Here is a 27,757-nt window from a genome sequence, read left to right as displayed (position 1 = left end):
TGGCAGTTACAGATTCCCAGAAATGGAACCATGTAGTTATTTGGCTTTGTCAAAGCTACTGCTGCGTTCTCAGGCTCTCTAGTAGTCTGAACACAAGTCTTTCAGAAGAGCTCTGAAACAGTAGATGCTCTGGGTTTCCAGCACTCATGAGGAATACATAGTGCTTAAAAAAAAAAAATAGGGTTCTGAACACGATTATTGCTTATTTTAGTTAGAAATGGACAGCTGTAGCAAAACAAATAAACAACCCACCCACACCCCACATGGTATGCTTTTGTTAAGATGGGAAGATTTAGATCATTGAAAACAGGTCTAAGCTGCCCAAGAAGTGCTTTCCTACACATAGCTTCTTGTAGTTATTTCACTCTCCTCTGCAGCAATTCTGCACATGAATCACCATGTTATGCAAAAATGTTTTCTTTCTTAAAATAGTTCTCTGTGTGTTTGAGCTTTCTCCTGGACTTCATATTCTTTATGGTTTTAAAAGGCTGTATCAACATTAGTATTTTTGTTCAGGCTAGAGGTATGCGCCATGACTCCAGATGCTGTTCCTTAAAGAGCTGGGGAGGAAGGGAACTGCTTTTTCCAAAGCTTTGCTTGCTCTCTGTCAGAAGATGCTTTCACCTGGAAGGCAACTGGAGTAAAAATCTACCTCAGCCGTCCTGGATGTCATTCACTCGACTCTCAGACTAATGTAAGTTAAAAATCAGAAAGACCGTTAGTCAGTTTTCACAATGGAGCTTGTCAGCTGGCAGGAGCACACCAAGAAATGCAGAGTTCCCAAGCAAATTCACAAGTTTTCCGTAAGCAAGTTTTCCGAATTGTCACATATGGTCCTTTTTTATACTGCTTTATGTCCTGCAATTTTACACAAAGAAATTTTGAAATAATTAGAAAATAGGGAAGGACAAATACCATCTATGGAAAACTTAAGAAATCTGACGTGAATCAGTTTTACTGCTGATCTAACAGGTCCATGGAGTCTGAAGAGATGAAAAGATATTTAAAATTCATTAGATGTTTATGGACCCACAGGTGAGGCCCCAGTGGATTATCATAGACAGCATAAAGATTAAAAAAAAAGAGAAAGGATTAAACACTGACCTGCTATGATCTTTCGACTAGATCACACCAGCTCTCAGCTACAAGGATGACCTTAGTGGGTGAATTTCCCTGACACATGTAGTTCACTCTTGGCCTTGCTTACTTTGTTTAAATTTAGGTTTATACATTTTTCATGTTTAAGCAGTAGGGTAGCCGCTAAGTAGACATTTTTAGTAAATAATTGCTCATGTTGCTGCTACTTGACTGACAGCAAAAGAAATCCTACGAGGATTTTTATACATTTGGTGGTAGTGATACAGCTAAGTGGCCACTTGGTAGGTGAGAGCTTTGTTTGTCTAGGGTTTTAGCGTAATCATTAAATCACAGCTTTCTCTAATTGCTTCAGCCGCAGCCAAACTCAGTTGGATGGGAGTCTGTAGCAAATGGAATTCTGTCGCATTCAATATCAGTGTTTGCTTTATTAAATAGCATTTCTCTGGGGACCTGCGCAGACTTTTGGAGTTTTTAATTTGTTACGGTATGTAATAGCTGGCTTCTGTGACCAAATTGTTCACCAAACTGCATTTTTATTATTACTGCTGACGCCTTTTTACTTTAAATGAGGTTGACAAGATAACATACACCATTTAGAAGAAAGCTGTACTTTGCTCAGTACAGACTGAGTTTTGAAAGGGAGTGCTTTTTTGCATGCATAAATTCTCCCATTTCTTTTTAAGTGAAAATTTAAAGTTAATACTTAAACCAAACACACTAAATCACTCTGTTGTCACAACCTCTGGGATTTCCCAGTGTGTGCTTCATTCTCTTTATGTTCGCTCTTGTGACTTTTAGGACAGCAGTTAAATATCCTTTGGTTTAGCAACCTCAACACCCTTGTCAGTGATCTGCTACACTATTATGCAATATTATAGCAGTTTTGGTTCTAAGTAGTTTTTTGTCATTGTAAACAGGTGATTCAGATTTATCCATCTGAATGAGAGTTTTATTTGTAAATGCAAATGTCAGTATAAAAAGTTTACTACCCTGTGTTTCTCACCATCAAAACTTGTAAACCATGGTGTGTGCTGAGAACCAGTGTCTTAAACGCAACCCATCTTGCTTTATCAGAGCAACTTGGACTTCTGACTGTTGTCCCTTCGTTAATCAGACTTGGCTGTCACATGCCCATTCATGAATGTTACATGCTTGAGAGGGATAGTGCTACAGCATGGAAACAGCAGTGACTGAGTGATCTGATGGTAACAGAATGAGAAATAGCAATTTTTGACGTGTTGTCTTGACTTAGGATTTCCTTATATTTCAGATTTCTGAGGATGTAGGATGATACATATGAACAATTCTGCCTCTAGTTTAATTGTGTTTTGTCCAGGAATTTTGTATCCAAATACAGGCTGAGATAAAAAACACAGGACCTGAGGGCCTTTATTGGCAACTATGGCTAGCCAGGGAGGGAAGGTAGGAAGCCAAGCAAATAATCACATCTTCTTCATTTAAAACATTTCATACTGGCAGAAATCTTTAACCAGGGCTCCAACTTCTGTCTGCCACTTGGAGCTTTTTATTTGAAACAGCAGGAACCTGGAAGCTTGGAGGTCTTTGGGCATTGCAAGCAAAAAACTTGAACATCATTTATAGGTCTTCCTGCCAAGACTGTAAAAATCTAGACAAAGTAGATATGGTGATTTCAACCAGCTTTTCAGTTATGTTTGTCCTTCACGATGTAAGGTCCCAAAACCTCAACCAGTTTTCTTCCTGAAATTTAAATTCCTGGTAGGTACATGGAAAAGGATTTATCATACTCACCTTTATAGCTGTAAAAGTTAAATGGCTAGACTGAACTATTCTCTAGTCTCCCTCTACAGTCAGTGAAGAGACAGGTATCTCCAGGAGGCTTTTTATCTCATATGAATTTAGGCAACTGTCTTGGGGTGAGATGAATCCCAGCCCTGTTGTCACCCTCCAGCTTTGATTCAGCTAATGCAACAAGTTCCATTTCCATGCTGGGATTTGGAGCCTTGCACAGCATATTCCAGCATCTGTTTTCTACTTAATTTAATGGAAAATGAATGCATAAGTCTTTTAATTAGCTTCAAAAATCTCAGCCTTAATGTTAGATTAAGTTTAAATGCACATATGTTTGTATATCAAAAATTAGAAGCAATAAATATAGCTGTATTATTTTCAAAAACCAGAGCTTTATTTGACAGCTTCAGCTGATTAGTGGCTAAATGGGTGATACAGATGATATTAGTTATGCTGTAATGTTCAAAACTGGACCAAGTATGTAGAGTCTTGAAAGATGGACTTAATACCTCAGCGATACCTTTTCCTTTTCTCTCCCCTAAGTAGAGTTTAGATTCTGAAACACACATTTAGCATAAATAATATTTGTGGATATTGTCAGTGACATTGTCAGTTGACAAAAGTGGCTTTGATTACTAATCCTAATAAGTTCGGAATGTGTACAGGAATTAACTTGAAATGTACTTTGGCTAAATTAAAGTAGTAATCCTTTAAAAAGATCACAAGAGTGAGGCTTCTGAGATGAGCTGAATAAAAAAATGTGAGTAACTTTTAAGAGATAATTTTCAGGTAACTATATCTCTTTTATGAAATTATTTATTAATTCCTATAGTGGTTTTTTCATGCTTTACCATTGCTTCTTACCACGATTTCTGTAAAGCACCATTTGCTTCTCTGTACTGCCTGGAATTATACAGAGCTGTTAAAATTTCTTTGGGTGATACCTGAACACCCAAAACCACAGTTATGTTATTAAGCACTTAAATGCAGCCAACAGTGTATAAAGTGCTTGTAAATATGTATTAAATATATAACTTAAATATGCTTGTAAATAGTAACAAAAGGGAGTGATTTCTTAAATACTTTCCTCTGAAATGTTTTTCTGCTTCCGACTTGCTACGGCTAAATTAAACTTTTGTGCATGAGATTACCTGCCCTGTAAAGGAGATGGGACATACAATACACTGGATCTTTTCCACTTCACATATCTTTCCAAGTAATAGCAGCTCCTTGGTTAGACAGAGCTGTCCAGCACTGTGATATGCTCTCACCTGGTTTGCAAAGCTTAGTACAAAGTCATAATCTTTAATTAGTTTGACTTGCAGGCTAAAAAAATGCATATTTGTACCCCATTCCAGAAAAGAATTTCAGCATATCCTTATTTTTTAAAGTCTTTTGCTGAGTCTGCAGGAGTTTTCTCAAAGTCCTGTAGGGTAGAGGGTGTGTAAGTGTCATATAGAACTCTATCTCCTCCACTATATGTCTTTTCAACCAGTATAATCTTCATGTATGATAAAATCAACTTTTCACTGCTGCATTACTTAGCCCTGTCACTGTCTGATATTTCTCCATGAAGCTGGAACGTAGGGTTTGTCTTATCTGGGTTTTTCTTTCCTGCCTGGACCACTAGACTTGCACAAGAATAAGGCACTAGAGATAAAATGAGTAGGTTTTTTTTTTTTTTTTCACTTAGCTGAAGAGCTGTTTCTTAGCTCTCAAAATACAGTCTGTTAGATCGTAATTTAGACTACAGTTGCTCAGGGGCAGGGACCTCTGAAGTCCTGAGCTTTGTGTATGTCTCTTACATGTGTGGTGCTTCTGTGAGCCTTCAGTGAACAAAGAGTTCATGAGTCTGGTGTGAAATGGAGGTATCAAGGACTGTCTTCATTGTTTTCCCACTGTGGTATTTAAATGCTGTCAGTAATAATGTTGCTTTCACTGTAATAACTGATGAAGGCATTTGTGTTGGCTAAATTTTAAAGCCTTGGGAGTTGGTGTAGTCATGTAGATAGACCCAGAGAGACTCTTTTACTAATGTTACTGGGGATATGACTTTTTTTTCTGTGCCCTAGTGACATATGATGTTTGATGCTCTGTATTCACTGATGGCAATACTAGTTATTGCCTTTTCACTGGGATAGATGGCATAGTAGCTTCCATTTACTCATATAGATGGAAGCAAACAAGGTAAAAAAGAAACCAGGTCAAAATGTCAGAATAAAATAAGAACATTCATATGACTGGTGGTAGTACAATAGATAATAGATACACTTAATATTCCATCTCTATAAACCATTCTCAAAGGCTGAGGCTGTGCGTTATTCTGTGGTAGAATAGAGAAGTGTAACCATGGTTCATTTTTGATAAACACAAATCTCGTCTGTCATTTGTCTGCAATGATCATGGGTGGAGAATACTGGTAAGGAAATCCATTACTGTTCCCAGCCAGCTAGGGACATCCTGATGCCTATTGAAAAGAAGGCTCAAATTTAAAACAACTTTGAATATCGTTTTAACATGAACTGTGTATATACCAAGTCCAAACAGATACTATGGTATGCATGAAAGTGTCTATTTCTGTTAACAACTACACATGATTTAGTTGTTAATGCCCAGTCTTTTTGTTCACACAGCCAGAATGTAGGTCTTATCAATGGAGACCAAGTGCAATTTTATCCCATAGACTTAAAAAGCACAAAGGAGCATCTTCTGCTAGTTATTGATAATATTGCTGTGAAATATCAAGGATGATGCCATGGTGGCTGTAAGAATTGGCAGTGGAATATGTCGTGAGCTCAGCTTCCTTGCTCTTTTTTCCCTTTTCTTTCTCATATCCATTCTTGTGCACAAGTTCCAGGAGTGGTAATAATGAATTCAAATTAAGGAAGCAGGTGAAATGGCACATTTCATAAATTAACTCTTTCTGGTCTGTACTGGTGCAGCATTAAATGGCAATCTGTGTCTGTTTGCTGTAGCTGAATAGTGAAACATGTACAGAGTGAGTATTTAAGGATTCATTTCTCTTTGTCCACTAGCTGCAATAAAATTTAAAGAATGACAAATAATAGGTTTGAGACCAAGCATTCTACTTTGATTCTGTTATTAAGCTGAACCAGACAGCTCTCTGTCTCAGAAAATCTAAGAAAATCTCCATAATTTCAAGGACTCTAATTTTAAAAGGATATCCAACTTGATGTATGTGTGTAGCATCTGTGTAGAAGGAAAAATTAGGCGGCTTAGATATAATGGAACTGTACTTTTTTATAGCTGTATGTAGACTGGTCTTGCTATTTGCCAGCCCAATGAGCTGTTGCCACAACTACTCTAACAAAAAGTCTCTAATTTGGGTATACATGAGTGGCCAAATAACAAGGAAGAGGTCAACCATTCTTCTAAACATAAGAAAATTTTTTCTCTTCCTTATATCAGTATCAGCATATTTCAGTTAATCTGAACTGCTGCTATAATTGCTCAGTGTGGACTTGCTGTTTGAGAATCTAAGTGATGATATCTCAAAGCAGTGTATCTGCAAAGCTGAGCTGGATGGCCAGGATCATTACAGCATAATGGTTTTGCTGTAGTGATGCTGATTCCCACATCCACGGGTTCAGAGTACATCAAGGAAACGGCATGAATCAATTTGCATATTTTGCAAAGCCTTTCTCTTTTTCCCCCTCCCCCCGTTTTTATCTGAAATCAAATAATTAATGTTTGGTTTTCACAGTTCCCCATTCAGTAAATTAACTGTTACAGCTTGCCACCCCCTGATATTTTGCTGCCTGATAGTGCCGTGGTTTATAGGCAATAAAAATAGGATTCTTGGTATATTAAGAATTTCCAGCGAACCTGTAAGAGTAGCTTTCCATTATGAGCTTTTCCCTATAATTCCATTGGACTCTTCAAGTTAATCCAGATTTATGTGAGAAACAGGGATGTTGTCCCCATATTGTACCCGAGCCGGTCTCTCTGAGGCAGTGTTGCTCTGGGGATCTGTTGCATGACTATATTCTGCCTTTTCAATAAAACAGAAACTTGGTGTTGTTTCTTTGCTGTGCAAATGAAGATAAGTTCCAAAGTGGAATGTAAACAATAATTTAATTAATTATTAAGTAAGCTGAAGAAACTGATACGTTTTGGGCATTGAGCAGTGTTTTGGCAAGAAGTTGCAAGTATATAATGGAAACGAAAACTACTTATGACCAAAGCCAAGTCTTAAAATTTTTCTGCCAGTTTTACTACACATTGTTTGAGAGATGGCATCCAGCCATACTAGTAAGTGAAATAAAAGCAAGCAACACCATTAGAACTGTGAATATGCGTGAAGTAACAAATGGACAGAATAGAGTTGGATATTCCTAGCAGGGCAAGGGGAGGCAGAGATTCTGGAAGATACCGCTAGCTGCAAGACTAAAGTTATGTTTAATGCTATGTAAAACATGCTTTATGTTTGAGATCAAATAAATGAGATAAACAACAAATGCAAAAGGATTGGGAGTGGTCCTTACAAACCAGCCCTGGGTTCCTCTTTTTCAGGTGCTTTTGCTAGTTACAGGGCACCACATATTGCTAGCAAAGATACTGTGAATATAAAATAGTTGTTCATCTTCTTGTATCTGTATGATAATAGGCAGCCATTTGACTATATGGATTTCTCACCTACATATTGTATATGAATATTACACTCTTTCACTCTGTTCATATGGTTTCCAAGAAAATCAATTTAAGATTTGGTATTTCGCATAGTATTTATATATTTTAAATATGTATTTAAACCTCCCCTATACTACATTATGAAAACATTGTGCATTGCAGGGCCAGATCTACAGATCAGTACTCAAATGTCCAAATGTATAAAATTAAGATATATAAGTTCCTTTTAATTTGTTAGTTCCGTGAAATTTGTATCAGGACCTTAAATATGCTGGGTAGTCTCAAGATGGGTCTAATTTAAAGCTAATGGGGAAAACATTTGTTTCTCTTATTCAGGCTTTTAATGGTCTGTCAGTGTGCTCTGTGTATAAATATTAATATCAGAATTTTTTAATGGAACTTACCCTGTAGATTTCTTAGTTTACAAAGGTTGTGCAGTTTTTACAGGTGTATTTAATGGCAACATCTTATCTTGAACTGCATTTTAAAGGCTCAAGTGTAGTTTGATTTCCTGGGAATGGGAGGAGGGGAGAAATACCATTCTCTCCTTGGGGAGACAGCAGTTTTCTTGTGCAGTATTAACTTGAAAGAATATGAGAAGCGCATATCTTGCCAACAGGAGTGTGGATGTATAGAGTTCTGAAAATAGTAAGTGTCAATAGGGAAGGGTTGTAGGTGCCAGAAGAAAAATGTAAGCTCCCAAGGGCACTATCTCTTTTTATTTTTGCCTTGTCCAATGCCAAGCCATATAGGTTGATGTTTAAAATTCAGTTCTTCCCCGAGAAGTGATTATATATGAAAAAAAGGTCCCATTTTAGAACAGATGTGTTTCCTGTGTGTATTCAGAATCACATTTACTTGTGTCCATGATTCTCTTTTTAATATACCGTTTACATATGTTATATGTGTGCAGCCAAAAGTCATGTGAGGCAGAAAACAAAAGTCCACTTCTCACTGACTACAAGCCATGGAGCTGCTGCTGCGATGGGGCAGCTCTGCCTGAGGCTCCTCTGTGTCCCCTCTCCTTGGGAACACAGTAGCCATGCTCTGTGGCTCTTTCCCTGCTGCAAAACACTAGCCTAGAAATCTATAGCAGGGGATTAAACCACTTAACCTGCAATGGCGGCAGATTGAGCCGATTATTACTTCTCCTATTGTTAGCCACCATGGGCAAGTTGATTGCTCTTCTTTATAGCAATCTTTTCATATGGTTTTCATCACATTCCCTGTCCAAGGAGCTTCTGACTTATACTAAGCACATCTAAGTCTTTCTGCCTTGCTTCCTATGAGTCTTTTGGGGTTGGCTTGTTTGTTTGTGTCTTTAGACTCAATGATTCCTGTTGTTCTCGGATAAATTCTTTAAGAGTGGGTGGCCCAGGCCTGGCCTCACAGTACCCCAGAGGTGGACAGACTATTCCAGTTGAAGTCTTTCCAGAGAAGTGTTTGCTGGATTAGGAGGGAATTATATCTAAGACATTTCCCGTGTTTGCAAAAGCAACAGATTGCTGACATATTTGCTTTATGATCTGGACCATTTTCTACAGTATTGCTTAGCCAGTTATTCCCCATTTTGTATTTGTGCTTTTGTCACTTCACTTTACTAAACTTCATCTTCATTTCAGATCATTTCTGCAATCTATCAAAATAATTCTGAATTCCAGTTTTATCCTACAAGATATCTGCATCCTCCCTTGAGCATGGTTTCCTGTACTGACTTTTTACATGAACTCCATTCATCCTCCCAAGTCATTAAGTAAAAATAAAGGAATTTGGAGAAAATGCCATAATCTCAGTTGGCCTTATACTCCAGTTGCAAGATCTATTTTGGTTCAGCAATCACCATCACAGACAAGTTGAAAAGCTTCGTTTGGCTTGCAGACTCTTAATCATCTAAGTGTGCAAGGTGTAAAGAAGAACCCAGCTTGACTCTCAGATCACACAGGGAACATGTGGGACTGTTAGATGGAGGGGGAGAAAGAACATCCTTGTACTTACAGTCTGATTGCATTTGCCAAAGAAATCAGAGTAAGGAAAAAATATTGAAACCCTGGGATTCCATTTACTTGAAGACCCTATTCAGAGTTGAGCCATGCTTCAAATTACAAATAATGCCAGAGGTGGAAGGGATCAGAGGGAATAATAGCAGTTATGGCAGAAGACATTCTCCTGCTTGGGTAGCTGGCTCCAGCAGCATGGCAGCTTCACTTCTGACCCAACTTGCTGGCTCCCTCTGCCCTTTTCTCTCCTTTGACCCACTCCTTAAGTTTATTTTAAGACAAAATATTTTTAAAGTATTAAATTTTTTTTTGTTATGTTTAGGCCATTATTTCAGTGTTTGAACGTGTGAGTGCACTACGTGAAAGGGAGGTTGCCATGGTAATTTCTCATTATTGTTGAATAGAAAAATAATTACTCTGGCAAAATCCCCTGTAACCTGTCAGAGCATAAGTTAAAGATGCCTGGGGGCAGCCTTGCCTTCACCATCCCCTTTTTTGCAGGAAAAAAAAAAAAAGGGTGATTTTATTATCCTCTTTCTCTTTTTTGCAATAACTGGATCCTTTTTCAGCTTGGCTGAGGGACACCTCATTTGGTTTTGTTCACCAGTTGGCTGTGAAAATAGTTGGGCCCACCTGTGACAAGGGTGGAGCAGAGAATTAATCATCAAAGTGTATACAAGCTTGACAGGATTTATATCATCTATTAAGGTTTGGAGGGTTTTTTTTTGTGGGTAGGGTGTTGCATTTTCTGTTTTTCCTTTTTCCTGACATAGAAGTATGAAAAAGCGTAAGATAAAGACCTTGGACAGTATCCAGACTGTGACAGAGTCTGAGTATTTCATCTATCCAGGGAGGGAATCCACAGTAATTCCATCTCCACATTTTCCTTGCCTTCAGGCGTCCTGGAAGCAAGAGTGAGTGCAAATACACGTGTTTTTGAGGTGAGGCCCTGCACTTTGTCTGCTCTTCTCTATCTTTCCCATGTGCATTTTCATCCCAGCTGTGTGATGATCGCCTTTTGTTTCCGATGTCATTGGGTGCTGCAGGAGTAGCTCTAGTGATACTTACTGAGTTAATGAGAGCTGCAAATGCATACGTGATATTGCTTAAATCCTTCCCTCCCTATAACAAGTATGTCCAAAAGATCCAAGTTAAGCAATACAGCAGCCTCTCTTTTGGCAAATGGTAGCTCATAATTCTTTATTGGACAATACATTCTTTTATGAGGTTAGAATGTCACCCCAGGCTCTCCCAAGTGAAGGGTGGGTGTGCAGAGGTGTGTTTCTAGAAGCTGGTTGCTAGGCACCTCTTGAGCACCTGTGTGTATATATCCTGTACTTGCTGTTGTGGTTACCTGGCTAGTTGATGCAGTGATGTTTGCACACAGAAACAGTCATCAGATTTACACTAACAAAGAGGAGAGAGCAGCAGCTGTCTGTGGCAACAGATTCCTAAGATGTGGGGATGGTTTTTGACTCTGTGTGACTGAATTTTGAGCGAGTACCACAGGGCTGGGCTGCACATTGTCCTGACGCTGCTGGGGAGGAGGAGCGTTGGCAAGGAAGCCAAGAAATCTCTCAGAGGTCTCTGGTAGGACCTGTTTTTATCGTTTCTCCATTGGACGATTGACAAGAATCAAAGTTGTGAGGCAGGAAGAATATACTGCTCAGCAGTTTGGAATGAAATTCAGTAGTAATGTCTTTAGGAAAAACAGGAACAGAACTAAAAAACTAAGATAGTTATTTCTCTGTGTATATATCATGAGTATGTTAGATGGGTATTTTGTCTTAAATTTTTATTTTACCCCAGGTTTTTTTTTTCCCAGGTAACAAATGTTTTATGGCTTAGTTTTATATTGCTCAGGCATTAAGAGGTGCTTGGTGCTCACTACACTGACTGAACCTGACCTTTCACCCTGTAAGGCAGCTGTCATGAGTGGGATGTAACGGTGCTGAGGAGCACAACTGGGGCATCTTCAGAGGTGTATTTCCAGCTTTGTTTCTGATCCTGTATGTTGCAGATGATTCAAATCTCAGGGCCTCAAAGCAGCGGATGAGCACCAAACATTTTAAATACAGCTGTTTAATGTACCCGTAGCTTCTCAATGAAGCAGTTGGTGGATTCTGTTGTCTGACTTCTGCAAAAACCCTTGTGAGCTGGATCACTTGCGCGGGTGTTAGACATCAAGGTTTGGGTGCCTGTTGTGGATCGCCCAGGTCTGAAAATGCCTGGTTCAATTGTCAAAAGCCACAGATCACTTGTATTGGTATACTGGTATAAGCTTTACATTGTACATTATATTAATTCTTGCTATATGTATTACTGTACCTCTAAGTATGCACAGTTCATCTTAAAATATTGTCTTCACTTCATGTAACATGAAAAGTAAAGATTTCTCGTAACAATTACATTTAAGTAACTACCTGGTATTTAATCAGCCTGCAATGGCATTGTATTTATTTTAAAGGCATTGGAGTGGAATGGCTATTATATTTAATTTCTAAATAACTTTCTTGTCAGCTCATGCTGATAATTGGGTTATGTAGCATTATAGAATTGAGTACGGAGGGTTTTTTTCATTATTAGGATCAAGCATTTGAGATACACAGCCCAGAAATAGGGGGCGAAAGTCATAATTGCCATATTTGCAACTGGTTTATAAAACAGTTTTTAACATTTGGAGAAAAACATATATTTATGAGTATGAAAGTCATTACATATTTATTGTGTGCTCGCTAAAATGAAAGTTTTTTGTATAATAAACTAAATATTTTAGCTTTTTGCTTAAATTAGAACAAGAACTTTACCTAGGAAAATGAGTTTGAAGTATCATGTAGACATCTACAGTCCTAAATCACAGGTGAAGAAGCACAAACTGTATCTGAATTTCTTTTACAAAAGATGAACATATTTTCATTTTGCCTCCTGTTAAGTGAATGATCTGTTGCTTCCTAGGATAGTGACAACCTCTGGTGGGATGCCTTTGCAACTGAATTTTTTGAAGATGATGCAACTTTAACGCTTTCATTTTGTTTGGAAGATGGACCAAAGCGATACAGTAAGAGAGATATTTTTTATTCTAATTTTAAGCCTGAATTTCTAAACACAGTTACCTGTAAGAAACAGATGCAAACCTGGCAATGAGGAAACCACTTGTTTTTTTCCAGTGACCATCAAGTTCCCTTAAGAAGTGCATGGACTGGGAATCCATTTTTTTTGAGGAATTCCTCTGAATTTTATTACATGAAAAAGTATTTCCTGGTGGAGTAAGGCAAATAATCCAATATGTTATTTGGAATTTTTCTATTAATTTTCTTTGGCTATGCTTGCATTCTGCAAACATTTGCAGTGTTGAGTCTTGTGGGCAAAATTGTTTACACAAAGGGAACTTTGTAGCAAATTTTGGTATAAAAAAAATGTATATATACCAAAAGCTATATCCTTGCTGGTTCCATCAGCTCTGTGGATCTGTGGTGTTCGCACACATTAAGGACTTATCCTGCATATTGTTTGAACAGCAGTGGAAGTCTAAAATACTTTCAATCAAGCGCTAAATGGAAGCTTGAATAGAAGTGAAGCAGTGAATAACTCTGATGGCATTGGTATCCATTTCTGAGCAGGAAAAAGGAGTAAAATTCATCAATTTGTTTGAAGTGAATAATTCAGTCAGCTTTAGCACTAAGCAACAGAGAGATAAGTAAACATTGAAAAACTGCATTGCTAATTGTTTCACTCCATTCAGAGTGACCCCTGCTTCATGGTGACAGCTTGTGCTCTCTACTTAGTGTTCTGAATCCTGCAAGGTTCTTTTTCATGAGAGTGACTGATTGTTGGTGTATCACTCACATACTCCTAATTCCTTTTATCAATTATCTCAGGTATTTATTTGACAAGTGTTACCTTCTCCTGGAGAAAAAATAACAGCCACTTTGAACGCACGTTCTGGGATTAGTGTTGACAGAATTACAGTTTCTTGCCTTTCAAAGCAAGTGATAACTCTGTAAAGGTCCTCAAATTACAGCCTATAGCAATGCTGGTAACAGCTGATCTGTCCTGATTAGGTTGAGTCAACTTGTCAGATATCAGATTTGCTAGTTGTGTTATCAGTCCAGAAGGCACAGATACATCAGCCAAAAAGCAATTAATGTCCAGTTAGATCAGAAGGAGTTGTGTTTCTGGAAAACAGTGCTGCATATGAAAGAATTTGTCAAAGAGTAAAATATTCCTGTTGTCACAAATGCTTGATAATGGCTGTGCTATCTGTAACCGGATGGTTTGGTACGGGGCAGTACTGTGGTTCTTAGCTTTGTTGCTGATAAGCATGATTGAAAGATCAAATTACTGTAGGCATGTTTTTAAAAATGCCTGGTACACAACATATTTTGTCTGGTTTTAATTTCTGACATCTGCACAAACTGTTGTTGCTTCTGGTGTTGTTATTGTCAACATCTAGAATTAAAGTTCAGCATTTAGGGTTCTTTCTGTTTATTTATGTTTCCTTTCCTTCATTAGTAAAAATTTATGTAAGTCTGAACTAAAGTATTAGTGATTATTTCTGACGAGCAGTATTCCTATATAGTGATACTCTAAAGAGCATCCTTGAGCTTTTCTAGTCTGGCATTTCCATTGCCATCTGAGCAGGTTTTGAGAGCAGCCTTGTGGGTGCATGTTGTCCAAGTGCCTGCTGAGGGACACCTCCAGCATTGCCTGGGGAAGGTGCAGAGTGGAAGTTGTGTGTTAAGAGCAACCCTTTCTTCCTGCCAGGGAACCTTGTGTCCAAAATGATGTCCAGGAGTTGAGAACAGAGCAGCTTGTTCCCCTTTGGTTGCAAACATAAACAGGAAATTGCTTCTACCTGTAGCAGGTCCTCACTGAGCGCAGAGACCTGATCAAGGTCACTGTTTTGTGGGCCCAACCTGTTTGCATGCTCCATTATGTCTATGGTCTTTGTATCTCCTAAAGACCATTATCTCACCCAGTACCTTTATTCCAAGTAACTGGTGAAATCCTTGGGCAGTGGGCTGGTGGTAGGCCAGAACATAATGAGTGGTGCCAGCACCAAGCACAGAGCTCTAGAAGAGATCAAACTGAAGTGCCTTGTCTCCACTTGCACTATCCCCAGCAAGACACCTGCCTCCTTTCCCACTGTGCAGGCTCTTTACTACATAGTGTGCATTAAAGACATTGCAGCTGGCTGAGAGGAAGGAGAAGAGACAAATTGTTCTTACTCTTGCAGGCACAAACAGTAATGGAGGCCACCAAGATAAAGCCCCAGAAAAGAGAAATAGGCATCCTTTAAGAAGTCATTTATAGAGTTGAAAGTGATGAAAGATGCTGACCTCTTGCCTTTGCTGCAGGATTCAGCTCAAAATTGCCTGTCTTTGTGTTGCTTCAGCCTCTGAGAGATTTGCTTACATCTTTGACATTGGTTGTGGCTGCCACCTTGTTCTCTTTCCTTTGGGCAATGGTTTCCCTCTTTGGGAAACTAAAATATTTTCTTCTGAAGCAACCAAATTCCAGAAAAAATCTTGTGGGGATATGTGGGGCAAGGACAACTAGTATTATATTGTCCATGGCCAGAATTTTTCTCTTCCCAGTCCTTTTCCTTTCTTGCTGTCTTGATCTCTCTGGATCTTGCCTTAAGCCACCAGAGATGAGGAGGAGCATGGTGGATCCCAAACCTCTCAGGGGGCTTCCTTTCCATGCTTGCTTTAAACTTTTCCTTTCCATGGGTTTCCTATTGCAGCCTCACCTCTGCCTTCTGTTTTTACCTGGACGGCCAATTCGCACAGCCAATGCTCGGAGCACATGAATCAGGCATGTAAATCATTGTCTCTGTGTTACAAGGTTTTAAAAAATAACACTTTTATTTGCCTTCCATTCCTTTAACTTTTAATATGCAGTCTTGTCCAAGAAACTGCAAGGATTATAAACTCACTTTGTTTTGTCTTGGAAAACTAAGCTGCTTATTTAATTTCATGGCCCCAGACTGAAGCTTTGTGGAAAACACCAAATATTTTTAGGCCTGCCTTTCACATTACTGTGTTTTACAGTATTCCTCTCTATACTGAGAAAAGTGATTTGCTTCCCTTTGCTACTTTCCCTCTTAAGTCCGTGGTGTTTTTCCTTGTCTGTCAGCTCTGAAACTCTTTATCCTGTAGGGGAAACCAGATATGGGTGGAGATGAGGATTTGAAGTCACTGGGCTATGTTTACTTCACTTGGCATGAGACAGCACAATGTGCTGATACTCGAGCTAGATTTAAATGTGCCTGCGTATCTATATGGCACAGCATGTAAAGATACTTATGCCCTGGGAAGAGTAGAGGTCTGTTGGTTCAGTGATCCACCAGTACTAATTAATTTGATTACCATGTTTGTTAGACCTACACCAGTTATCTTTGCAGAACATTATTCTGCCTTGGATAGATGTGCACTTGAAAGCCCAGCTCAACTTTTCATGCAGAGATTCTCTGTGAGACCTGAGATTGCTGCTGTGCCCATCTCTGCAGCTCTTTTTGTCTTTCTTCAGTATTTTATTTCTGTAGATGCAAGAACTTTACCTTCTGCAGTTCTTTCTCCCTGGTGCCGCATTCCAGAGAGAAGATAGTATCTTCTTTCAAACATCCACTGAAAATGTATGTTTTTCTCTTGCTTGCTTATACCCTTCAGCTATTTTTCGGTCTATTATCTATGAACCCTACTCACGTTATTAAATTCTATGTTGAAATTTAGTTTTAATGAGAAATGCTATGGAAAATATATATTTTAATGAAACAAAGGTGTAAATTATGTGCGTTTTCTATAGTCTGGCTTTTTTGGCTACAGTGAGATAGGGAGAAAGCTCACACATCCCAATGTCTACAGTCAGGGAAAGATTTCCCAAACCAGAAGTGCTACCTGTTTTAAACTGCACTGAATTATATTCAACAGAAGATAAAAGTAAATCCATAAAATTCATTTTACAGTGAAAAAGAAATTTAATTTATTATGCCCTGATTTATTAAGTTAAGTGGTAAATAGGATTTAAAGAAAAGCAAAAAAAATAATATGCCTAATGGAGCAGATTTTTTTTTTCCTCGTTGTGGATAAAACATTCATTTCCTGTTAAGAGCCTTCATCCCTCTAAAAGAGTAAATACTAGACTCTGATCCATTGTTGCCCAGGTTCTTTGTTTCTTAGAGACAAAATATTTCCTGAACAGATAAGAGAAACAAGTTTGATTGACAGCTCTTAGCAGAGTCTCATCAGCTGCTGTGCTGACAGCCTGGTGGTGCGCACTGTGCTGATGTGGTGGGGAGTGACAGGTGATTGACAGCCCAAGACTGTGGAGACAGCAAAGATGAAGCATGCTCAGTAAGAATAATGTGCAGTGTTTATGCAGCACTGCAGAGAATAGGAGCTAGAAAGTTAACTCTTTCTGAGCGAAGTGACTCTGTAACACGTAATGGATGCACTTGCCACTGTGCAGAAAATTAGAGCTTGTCTACATTTCTGTTCACTAAATGCTTTCTGTTCATGGAGAAGCTATATACTGTGAGGAAGCAAAAGCATGAGCTATCACATTTGTAGCTGTGAAAAAATTTCATGTGTGGTAGGTATAATGGAGCCCTCAAAATGGATTTATTTAAGCCTATAGGTGTAGAATGTATTGAGAATTTCAGGCACTTTTTCTGGGTTTCTGTCACCCAATTTTGTATGCCATTGCATAATGTTACACAGCAACAAATTTCAGAAGGAACCAGTTGAGCTCTTTCGCTGTGTGTATCCCTAGAAAAATACAGTGATTTCAGTTTTATTGTTGCTCTGAATCTGGAGCTGATAATTGAATATGGATTTTGTGTTATAATTGCTACTGCAGTTTGTGTTTGGAATGTACAATATAACTATGCCATGCTTTGCATTTTAGGCAATTGTGATTTTTCTCCATTTTGTGCATGAACCCTGCTTGATTTTTCTTAATTTATTGATTTTTTGGATAATTTTGAAGATAGAGGTAAAGTTTTCTGGGCAATAGTTTCAGAGTACAGTGAACTTTGGGCTAAATGATAAAATCAGCAGCTTTAAAGAGCTTATTGAAGTTTGTCTGTGTGCCTTTAGAATACATTACATAGGTGTATCTTAGACATTACTACAAATTATTTATTGAATAAAATGTGAGTGAGCTGCAACAGATTCATTCTACCATTCTCCTTGTTTATAACCTGTGCCATACAAGTAACTTTCCAGCCCTTTGTTGGATAACTTCTGCAGGGGTTAATGGTGGAAAGCTACATTTAGTGGTCATTTCTTACAAGCAGGGAACGTAGACTGGAAATAAACAGAGAAAGTTTGCCACATATTACCCACTTGTTTAACCACTGTCACAAAGGTGGTTTCAAGAGGCCGGTGTGCTGCATTGTCACCCCAGGTTTCTGTAAAACTGTTGTCTGGCTTCTCTCACATAACTCGGAGAAAATTAAATTTGCCAAGAGAAACAGACTGTAGTATTTCCAGAAATATGCTCTTTCTTTTTCCTTTCATTTTTTCTTCCCAGAGAAATCCCAGTCATTAAACATGATTTGAGCATTCAGGTTCAACACAGAGTAAGTTGGCCTAGCTTAGGCAGACAGATTATTCTGTGTAACTGCTTGGTCTTCACCTTTATATACCACTCTTCTAGTCTTGTTTTTTTTCTTGGCAGTACTTTAGAGTTTAATTTCTGAACATACATGAAAATTTCATTAAAATCATGCCTAACAGGTCTACATGTGCCTGTGGATCACCACTAGCGCCTCTGCTCCACAGTTTCTGATAGAGAATTATTTCTTAAAAATGGTGTTTTAAGGAATTCTCAGTCCATTTTACAAATGTTTTAGCAAAACTGTATAATAGTAATTTTTATTAAGAATATAAGCAATGCACTAGTAAGTCAAATGCATTACAGGTGTCTAAGTGTATTACACCTATGCACTTTATCACCCAAACTTCTGTAAGCTCATCAAAGAATAAAATGAGATTTGTTTGACAAGACCTATTTTACATAAACCCATGTTGACTGGCATTAATTACATCTCTTTCACTTCAATCTTCATCAATTAAATCCTGTATAATTTTTTTTCACTATTTTGTCTGGATTGATATCAAGGGTCAGTACTGGGACCAGTATTATTTAATATATTCATCAACGATTTAGATGAGGGAATTGAGTGTACTATCAGCAAGTTTGCTGATGACACTAAGCTGGGAGGAGTGGCTGACACGCCAGAAGGCTGTGCTGCCATCCAGCGAGACCTGGACAGGCTGGAGAGTTGGGCAGGGAATAACTTGATGAAATATAACAAGGGAAAGTGTAGAGTCCTGCATCTGGACAGGAACAACCCCAGGTTCCAGTATAGGTTGGGGAACGACCTGTTAGAGAGCAGTGTAGGGGAGAGGGACCTGGGGGTCCTAGTGGACAACAGGATGACCATGAGCCAACACTGTGCCCTTGTGGCTAAGAAGGCCAATGGTATCCTGGGGTGTATTAGAAGGGGGGTGGTTAGTAGGTCGAGAGAGGTCCTCCTTCCCCTCTACTCTGCCCTGGTGAGACCCCATCTGGAATATTGTGTCCAGTTCTGGGCCCCTCAGTTCAAGAAGGACAGGGACCTGCTGGAGAGAGTCCAGCGCAGGGCAACTAAGATGATTAAGGGAGTGGAGCATCTCCCTTATGAGGAAAGACTGAGGGAGCTGGGGCTCTACAGTTTAGAGAAGAGGAGACTGAGGGGTGACCTTATTAGTGTCTATAAATATATAAAGGGGGAGTGTCACGAGGATGGAGCCAGGCTCTACTCAGTGGCAAACAATGATAGGACAAGGGGTAATGGGTATAAACTGGAACACAAGAGGTTCCACTTAAACTTGAGAAGAAACTTCTTCTCAGTGAGGGTGACGGAACACTGGAACAGGCTGCCCAGGGAGGTTGTGGAGTCTCCTTCCCTGGAGACATTCAAAACTCACCTGGACACATTCCTGTGCAACATTATCTAGGTGTTCCTGCTCCGGCAGGGGGATTGGACTAGATGATCTTTTGAGGTCCCTTCCAATCTCTAGCATACTGTGATACTGTGATACTGTATTACGTTGCAGTTACCTGACTGTATAGTGCCCCTTCTTAAATAGCAACACAACAGTAGTGTGGGATTTTTAATTCCCTTAGTAGTTATTTTTAATTATTATTTTATAACACCAGATAGAAATGTGCAAAAGAAACTCTTAGAACACTGAATTTTAAAACACTCATAATAGATAGTTTTTAAGATCCTTCTTAGCTGCTGATGGACTAAGAAGCATTCTCATCTCAAGATCAACATTCTTTCCGAAGTAGGACAAAAGTATGTATCGATGTTAACAAATTTTCTGTTTCTAAATTAAATTAAAGCTAATTAAATTTTGAATAATACTCAAGGTCCTTCTTTTTTCCTTTAGCCATACATACAGTCATGGATTGTTCACTGCAGTCTTTCAGCACCTCATTCTAATATTTTCTATTTCATAATGTGTTTTTCCAGATTTTTTTTCCTTTTTTTCTCCCTGCTTTTCATACTGTATTCACCATAATTATCATAGGGTTTTCCTTCTAATTACTGCCTTTTTTTTTTCTACTGACTATTTTTTGCCAAAGTTGTCCTCTTTCTCGCATTGTAGTTGTAGCTTTTGGATATTTTATCAAATCTGTTTAACAGTTTCTTAATTTTCATGCAGTTTTTATCCATACTTTGTCTCAGTCAGTTGCTTTGGTGAATTCAGTATTTTGAAGCACCAGCTGTATCTCTCCTACTGATTGGGATTGCCTTTTCTTTGTCTGTATTGAATGCATATTTTGGATGGCATTTGTACAGAAACATGTGGTCTGATTGGAGAATGCCTGGAGGGAAGCAAAAGTTTTTGAAATAAGACTTACTCAGAAAAAATGAAAGAATTTGAGTTGCTGTATCTATAGAAGAGAAGATATGGGAAAAAGGAGAAGGGAAAATGGGACATAATAACAAGACCTATCAAGAAAAGGCATGTGGTCTGTTTTCTTATCCATGATGAGCAGAAGATGCTGGCCTTAAATTGCAGTAAAAAAGTACATTGAGGGGTTAGTTCCTGCTGATAATAAAAATGACGTGCCAGAACAGATTCCCTGGGGAGGCTGTGGAGCCTCCTCCAGCCAAGGGGCTGTGTTTGACCTGCATCTCTGACTCCCTGGAGTTACTGGTCCCAAAGCAAGTGCCAGCTTTCAGCCCCCTGTTCAATTCAGTCTCAGCCATCATAACAAGTTCCAGAATGACTTTCTTATCTTGGCTGCTAAACTTTGTGTGAGAAAAACCACCCTACTGTTCTCATCTTTAACAACATGAATAATGTTTTTGTAATACTGCTGGCTATGTAAGACTTCCTACGCAAATCTCCCACTGATTTCTTCAGAAAATGCATTTTTCTTTTTCCCATATTACTGACAGGTGCTGAAAGAATAATTCCTTTAAGTTCCTGATTTGCAATTAGCAGGTATGAATTAGACCTTCACCTTTGCCTGCTGCTGACTTGTTACTTAGCATGATGTTCCTGTACTTCTGAGTGATTGATAAAGGACTTCTTCACTGTAAAGTGCCACCCATGTGCCACATGTATGTCCATTCACGTATGTACACACATGACCTCGGTTAGGTACTCCAGGACAAGGTTTATTAATCAATGTTCTATCAATCTCTTCTTCAAATATCTGACAAATAAATAGAAGGTTTTAGGTATCTTACAAATGGGTATCTCAAGTCTCTTCTGCTCGTTACTAAGTATATTATACAAATCAATGTTGCACACCTATGTCTATAAAGTGGCAGTTGGTAAAAGGGTTACTAAAGTCCTAATGTGAATATTGCACAATTATATATAGCCTCTAATTGCAATGGACACTGAAATCCCAGTCAATCAGATTGATTCTACTGCTATATAAACAGATTAAGTGGTAAGTCCTCTTTGGAGAAATCATAATATAGGACATGATACATTACAGGAGTCTAGGATCCATTCAGAGAGCAGTGAGAATAAAGGCAAAATTAATATTAAGACAGTCACAGTGATTTACGGGGTTTTTGCCTCCCCAGTACAAATAATCCCTTTGTTGTGGTTGGCTTTGGTTCACCCATTTGGTCCAAAATATGCAGAGTTCAGTTCTTTCTCTCTGCTGGAGACAATGTTAATAAAATGCAGTTGATCCCTGCAAAATAATGAAAATCAATAGCTTTTTTTGCAACAGAATATTAAACAACTTTTCACTATTACAAACTCACAGTAAATTATCTCTTTCTTTGCATAGAGTGGTGGCAGTTGGGAAGAACTGGCCAGTACTTTTTTTGTTCTGCTAAGTAACTGGCAGGCAGATCAGTGTTAGGTTTCAAATGGCTTCAGTGCATTAAATACAGATCATAAAGATTATTTTTTTTTAATGAGAAATAAAAATGCTGCTATGCTCTTTATTATGTTTTTATATAAAATTGAAACTATTCAGTTGTTATTACTTCAACTTTCAAAATTATCAGGTGATTTTTGAGATTGTCAGTTAATACGTGTTATGTTCTTGCAGAAGAATGTTCTAACATACTTTACAGAGTTCCTGTAAGAAACAATACTTAGTCTGAATATCCATCCAAACCTAAATTTATGTGTATCTTTCCCTTAGTAGTCAGGGAATATTTTTCTTCTTCATTTTTCGTTTTATTTCTTTTCTTCATTACACTTATGTTGTTTCTTTTTCAGAAGTGAAACACCCCACTCTATGAATGACCTAAGCGATACCATAAAAAACTGGAAACTGTGGCAGAGCGTATTTTCATGTTGTCATCTCATTTCTAGACCAAAGAGACACTTAACTAAGTATAGTAGTTTTTCCCACAACTGTTATAAACTATAATACTTTGGAGCACACGGATTGCCCGAAGGTATTAGAAACAAATTGCCTTTTATAGAGCACTGAATAACTAAACAGTTTTTTTTCTTCCCTTTTTGAATCCTCAGGTGTAGATGAATCAGAATGTGAGTCCTAATGGGTCTGGGAGCTTTATGTATATTATGGTAACTTTATAATAATTTGAAAGATACTCTATTGTTTATATACACTTAACACTGCAGGGAGTGGTGTTGCAGAACTCACAGCTCTAGGACACCAGCAGGACAAGGCTTGTAGGTGCAGATGATCTTTTATAAGTTCATATATTAAAAGCTCACTGCAAAATATGACCTCTACCCACAACCTTACTCTCTCACACATATATGCAGACACAAATAGAACACAGTCAAATACATAAATATGCATCTTAATATAATAGGTTTATTACACAAATATGCATGTTTGTGTTTACTGCACAAATGAAACTTTTACATTGTGTTTCAGTGGTGCAGTAGTGCTGTTCCACATGATGCACTGGAGTTTTAGGCACTACATATTTACTGTAGTGCAGTATTTTTAAATGGCTTAGGAGAATACAATATGCAACATCACCAAAAATTATGGAATCTTTATAGAAATACATTTAAACTGGGTCAGCTGCAGCACCATGGTTAGTAGAAATAGAGCCAAAAGCTGACTCTGGACACGGAGATACTGTTCCCAATTCCATATTGGAAGTTCCCTTGAATTAATGTAGTCATGATTTTTTTTGAGTCTGCTGTATGTGAGAAGGCTGAGGTATTATACAGTGGTTATCATTCTTTATCATATTAAATTCTGAACTCCAAATTATATTACCTTTAAAATGTTGCTGACATTTTGCTGTTCCACTATTCTGATCCATGCAGGTTTCATTCCTTAGTATTTTAAGTTCATTCTGGTGCATATAGCAATGTAAGCAGAACCTTGCATTTCTTGTCTCTGCTTGTTTTCTTGGAGGAGTTGATTCTGTGGAGTATTTAATTAGGATTTTTCAAGACAAATGCAGTCCATATATAGATACTGTTAAAAGTTTACATCAGAGAGGACAGTTTATAGGAATACGTATTAGATTTAGAATGGACTGATTGAGATGTGTGATATTCCTTTGATTTTGTGGATTTCAAACTACGCTTTCACTGGACTTCTGTGAATGTCCCATCTCCTGAAAGACAGTGATTGGTGCCCAGCTGTCCCAGCACAGGAAGAAATGGTAATCCAGGTCAAGTACTCCAGAGCTCCACATTTTTTGAAGGATCTTGGCTCCAAGTCATTGAAAGTGAGTGTTACATTGATTTTGTATTGTATGGGAAAGCAAAGAGAAGGAGTACAGTCTAGCTCTGAAACAACAAGAGAAGAGAATACAACTGCTCACCACCAGCCAACCGATTCCCAGCCTGACCAAGCAGTGATCAATCCCTTCCGGGTAACTGCCTCCAGTTCTGCATCCTGGGCATGATGTGCTGTGGCATGGAATACCTCTTTGGTTAGTTTGGGTCAGGTGTCCTTTCTCTGCTTCCTCCCGGCTTCCCCTCCTCCCTGGCAGAGCATGAGACTCAGAAAGTCCTTGGTCAGAGTAAACATTACTGAGCAGCAACTAAAAACATCGGCGTTATCAGCGCTGTTCCCACGCCGAAAGTCAAAAGCACAGCACTGCACCAGCTACTAAGAAGGAGAAAAATGACTGCTACTGCTGAACCCAGGACAGTATCCACCCCTTATTCCATACCATTCACATCATGCTCAGATCCCACATTTTCAATATACCATCACTCTTATATATATACATATATATACATCCACAGAGAGAGAGAGAGATATCATTCCTTAGTGCATGGACCAATCCCTATAAAGCTGCTGAGTCCATCGGGTGCATGATGTTGGGCTCCATGGGGAAAACCACAGCACTGCACCAGCTACTAAGAAGGAGCAAAATGACTGCTACTGCTGAACCCAGGACACACATGCAGCTTAGCACTGGACAAGAGTCTAGGAGATGTGTTTTCCATACCTGTAATCCAGAATGAACTGCTTGTTTGTGTTGCTTCAGGCAATGGGGTTGGCACCTTGACCATAGTGTATTGAAAGTGCTATTCTTTCATTATCAGTGTTGCCCTTTTCAAACTGTTCAGCTTGAAACACTTGCTTTTCATCTGTGACTAAGGCAAATCTTAGAATTTTGCTGGTTTGGATGTAGTGGAGAAATGTGTGCAGAGAAGCGCCAGTGGACAGCTATCTGATCAGCAGCAGCTTTTGAATCACCATCATCTGTGCAGCTCGCTGGGTGCCTGAAAGTAGATGCTGACCATTTTGTTATATCTTTTAAGCTATTACTCCCATCTCCATTTGGCTATGAAAACAATACAGTTTTATCTAGTCCAGAAATACTAGACTACTGTGTAATTCAATTTTATTTTTGTCTTTAATGTCTGGATCTGAATTAACACAGCATTACTTTTCAGACTGTTATCAATCTTGTTCCTTTCATTCAGATCCAAATTCCTTTGTAGTACATGATTTAATTCACTAAAATGAGGCAGAACGAAACCCTGGGCCAGGGAGCATGAAACTAACGTATCTTTGGTGGCACATGCCATAGCAGCACTGTTTGTGTTTCCCTCCCCTCTTTTAGTGGCTCAGAGACTTTAAAACTTTTTCACTCTTAAGAACTGGTATTATTTGTATTTGTTGCTCCCTCTCAGCCTTAAGGAAAAATCACCTCATCCATTATTAAATGAGATTAGAGAGATTAAAAATACATTTTATTTTGTAAAATCGTGTCCCTGTGATTTTTTTTTTAAGCAACCCTGAACTCAAACCAGCTTGGTATTCCCTAACTGAGGATCCATGCTTTCGTTTGTGGAAAATTAGTTTTGATTTGACAGCTATTTTTGTTTCAAGATTGTATGCACACCAGCTTTTCTGCTGAGGCTTGGCCCTTAGGGACAGTTGCACATGCATGGCTGGCTATGCATCAAATTCTGTAATCCAAAGGGATGCTCCAGGTCATGGTTATTTAAAAAAAAAAAAAAAAGAAAGGAAAAAATTCCAAGCAGAGAGATGTTGAACCAGGACATGGCCTTGCACCAAGCAAATGTTGATCAAGATGGAAAACAAAGGTGTTTCTGCCTTTTCTAGGCTGTTTCTATTCAATATTCTGCTTTTCTTCATCATGCATGCACAACTAAATTGATTGAAGTGGATAATAGTTATAGATGAAATAGAGGATATTTTATACTGAGAGATGATGTTTAACTTAGCTTAATAAAATGTGCATCATCTGTAATGGGAATTTGTGTACAACTTGATAACTGTGTTATGGTAAGGAAAAGGTGCTTGAATAAATAGGAAGGAAACTTTTGGACAATAATTCTGACTTGGTGATCCAGCATCTCAAACCACCTTCACACAGGTAGAGTTTGTACTGTTAGCACTTTTAGGGGCAGCGTGTTGATTTAAGGTCATAATCTCTTGTTCAGTATAGCCAGAGGATACAGCAAAATTACTAAGCAGTGCAGAGCGGTAGAAGAGGATTGAAGAGCAAAACAGCTGGTGTTGAGGACATGACATCCACATAGCACATGTTTTCTTAGTTTACGTTGGTCTAAGTCCAGTCCATTCTAATAAACTAAATGACTGTTAATGGCTGGCATGAACTATGTGTGTTCCAGGAGTCCATCTGATTCCTCCTTGTGAAGTGAATGTAGTTTGTGGTCTTGGACACCTCTCCACAGCGCAAACCAAAGCTGATTTGGCCACTGACTGCAGAAAAGTGGTCCTTAACTGAGCTAAAAAGTGTGAATTTAGCTGTGGAGAAGGAACCTCTGTGATAATGCCTTCATTAAGCATCTCACCAGGTGACACATCTGGCATCCTGAGTAAAAAACTTGGTTTGATTTTACTTTTGGTATCATTTATAGCATAGAGGGAATAACCCTTTGCTCTTCTCTCTTGCTTCCAAAAGAAGCATGTTACTCTTGGAGGGGTCTATTCTACATATTCATCACTGGCCATGTTCTTATGGTAATGCTGAATGCTTCTTTTCACCCATCAATTCTCTTTAATAATAACAAAGATAAAAGACCTATTTAGAATCTGATAGTGTGATTCTACAATGTAGAGCTCAGATATAATAAACTTTAGCTGCTTCTAGCAATAACTTTTTCAAAAGAATGTAACCAATATGTCAGTAGAAATACTGTGGACTGCCATGGCTTGAAATTAGTATTAATATACCTTGATGTGTCTTTTAATTGTAGAAAGGTGCACACATATATCTAGATCACAGTAAATTTGCATGCTGTCAAGTTCATTTGTGCAAATATATATGATTATGTAATTACAGTCTGCATTATTGCAGTATAGATGCACAGGGAAGCAGGATTAAGATTGTGTTGTCAGCTTCAGTTTGAACATCCCTTGGCATCTGAGCACACCGCAATGCCACATTAGCTTCTGGTGAAGCTTTTGTTGCAACTGCTAGAAATGGGATCAGTGCCTGCTTCTCCTTGGCAAGTCACTGATATCCTAAACCCAGGTACGTGGACCTGCTCATTCTGATCAGTGCATCGGTCACCCACAGGGCACAAAAAAGTGTGAGGAATGGAAGTAAAGTCCTTGGGGAATTTTAGCTAGTACAGAAAATGGCAGCAGAGCTTCTCAGCAGAAGTGGTCAGTGACAGCTGTGCCACATGTACCCAGAGCAGAGCATCCTCTGAACTGGCCACCACTAGTGCATCTTGCTACAAGATAAAAATGAAGTGTCCTGTGAGACAGCAAGGACCAGCTCTCTCCCTGCCTGCACCCTTCCAGAACTGCCACTTCTGGAGAAAAAGGACTGACCAAGCTCTTAGACCTCCTAGAAGGGAAAAGAATGTCAGTATTTGATGTTTGCTTGTTTGTACAATGTGTCATAGGATAGTCATTCAGTTCTATTTAAGTTGAATGACTGTTTAAAGACATTTTAGTATCTACTAATATGCAGAGACAAACAAAAAATATCATATCACATTAGAGCCATTTTTAAGAAAGGCTTTAATGAGATAATATTGGTGTGTAAGAATTTTTGGCTTGCACTTTTTTCCAATTGAGTATTCCACTCTGTCATTTCTTTGTTAAAGTTAGGGTTATTGCAGTTGCCCAGCATTTATAATTTGGCTTTGTGAAACTGATACATTTACTCACCAGACCATGACACATTGCTCTAGACCTGTTGATAGGATCTATACTATACTAATTCTGTGTGCTTTGAATTTGCAAGCAAAAGTTAGCAGGATCGAAAGGGTCAACTATGAGTCCTTTACCATGAAATTTTG

At 38.5% G+C, this 27,757-nt stretch overlaps 1 protein-coding gene across 17 annotated transcripts in view; it reads left to right on the top strand.

Annotated features, from left to right (window-relative positions):
* Positions 1–27,757, top strand: part of LDB2 (LIM domain binding 2) — a 395,745-nt gene that overhangs the window by 237,569 nt on the left and 130,419 nt on the right. For all 17 annotated transcript variants that reach the window (XM_062636464.1, XM_062636455.1, XM_062636456.1 and 14 more), the window contains one exon: positions 12,471–12,573. In XM_062636464.1, the coding sequence (XP_062492448.1) occupies positions 12,471–12,573 (103 nt within the window). The remainder of the gene's footprint in view (positions 1–12,470; positions 12,574–27,757) is intronic.

This window comes from Pezoporus occidentalis, unplaced genomic scaffold (genome assembly GCF_034315485.1).
Source record: "Pezoporus occidentalis ecotype Australia unplaced genomic scaffold, CSIRO_AGI_Poc_V1 ctg48, whole genome shotgun sequence".
Lineage (NCBI taxonomy): Eukaryota > Metazoa > Chordata > Aves > Psittaciformes > Psittacidae > Pezoporus > Pezoporus occidentalis.
The sequence above is the reverse complement of the archived record's forward strand: the minus strand, read 5'-3'. Positions and strand labels throughout refer to the sequence as shown.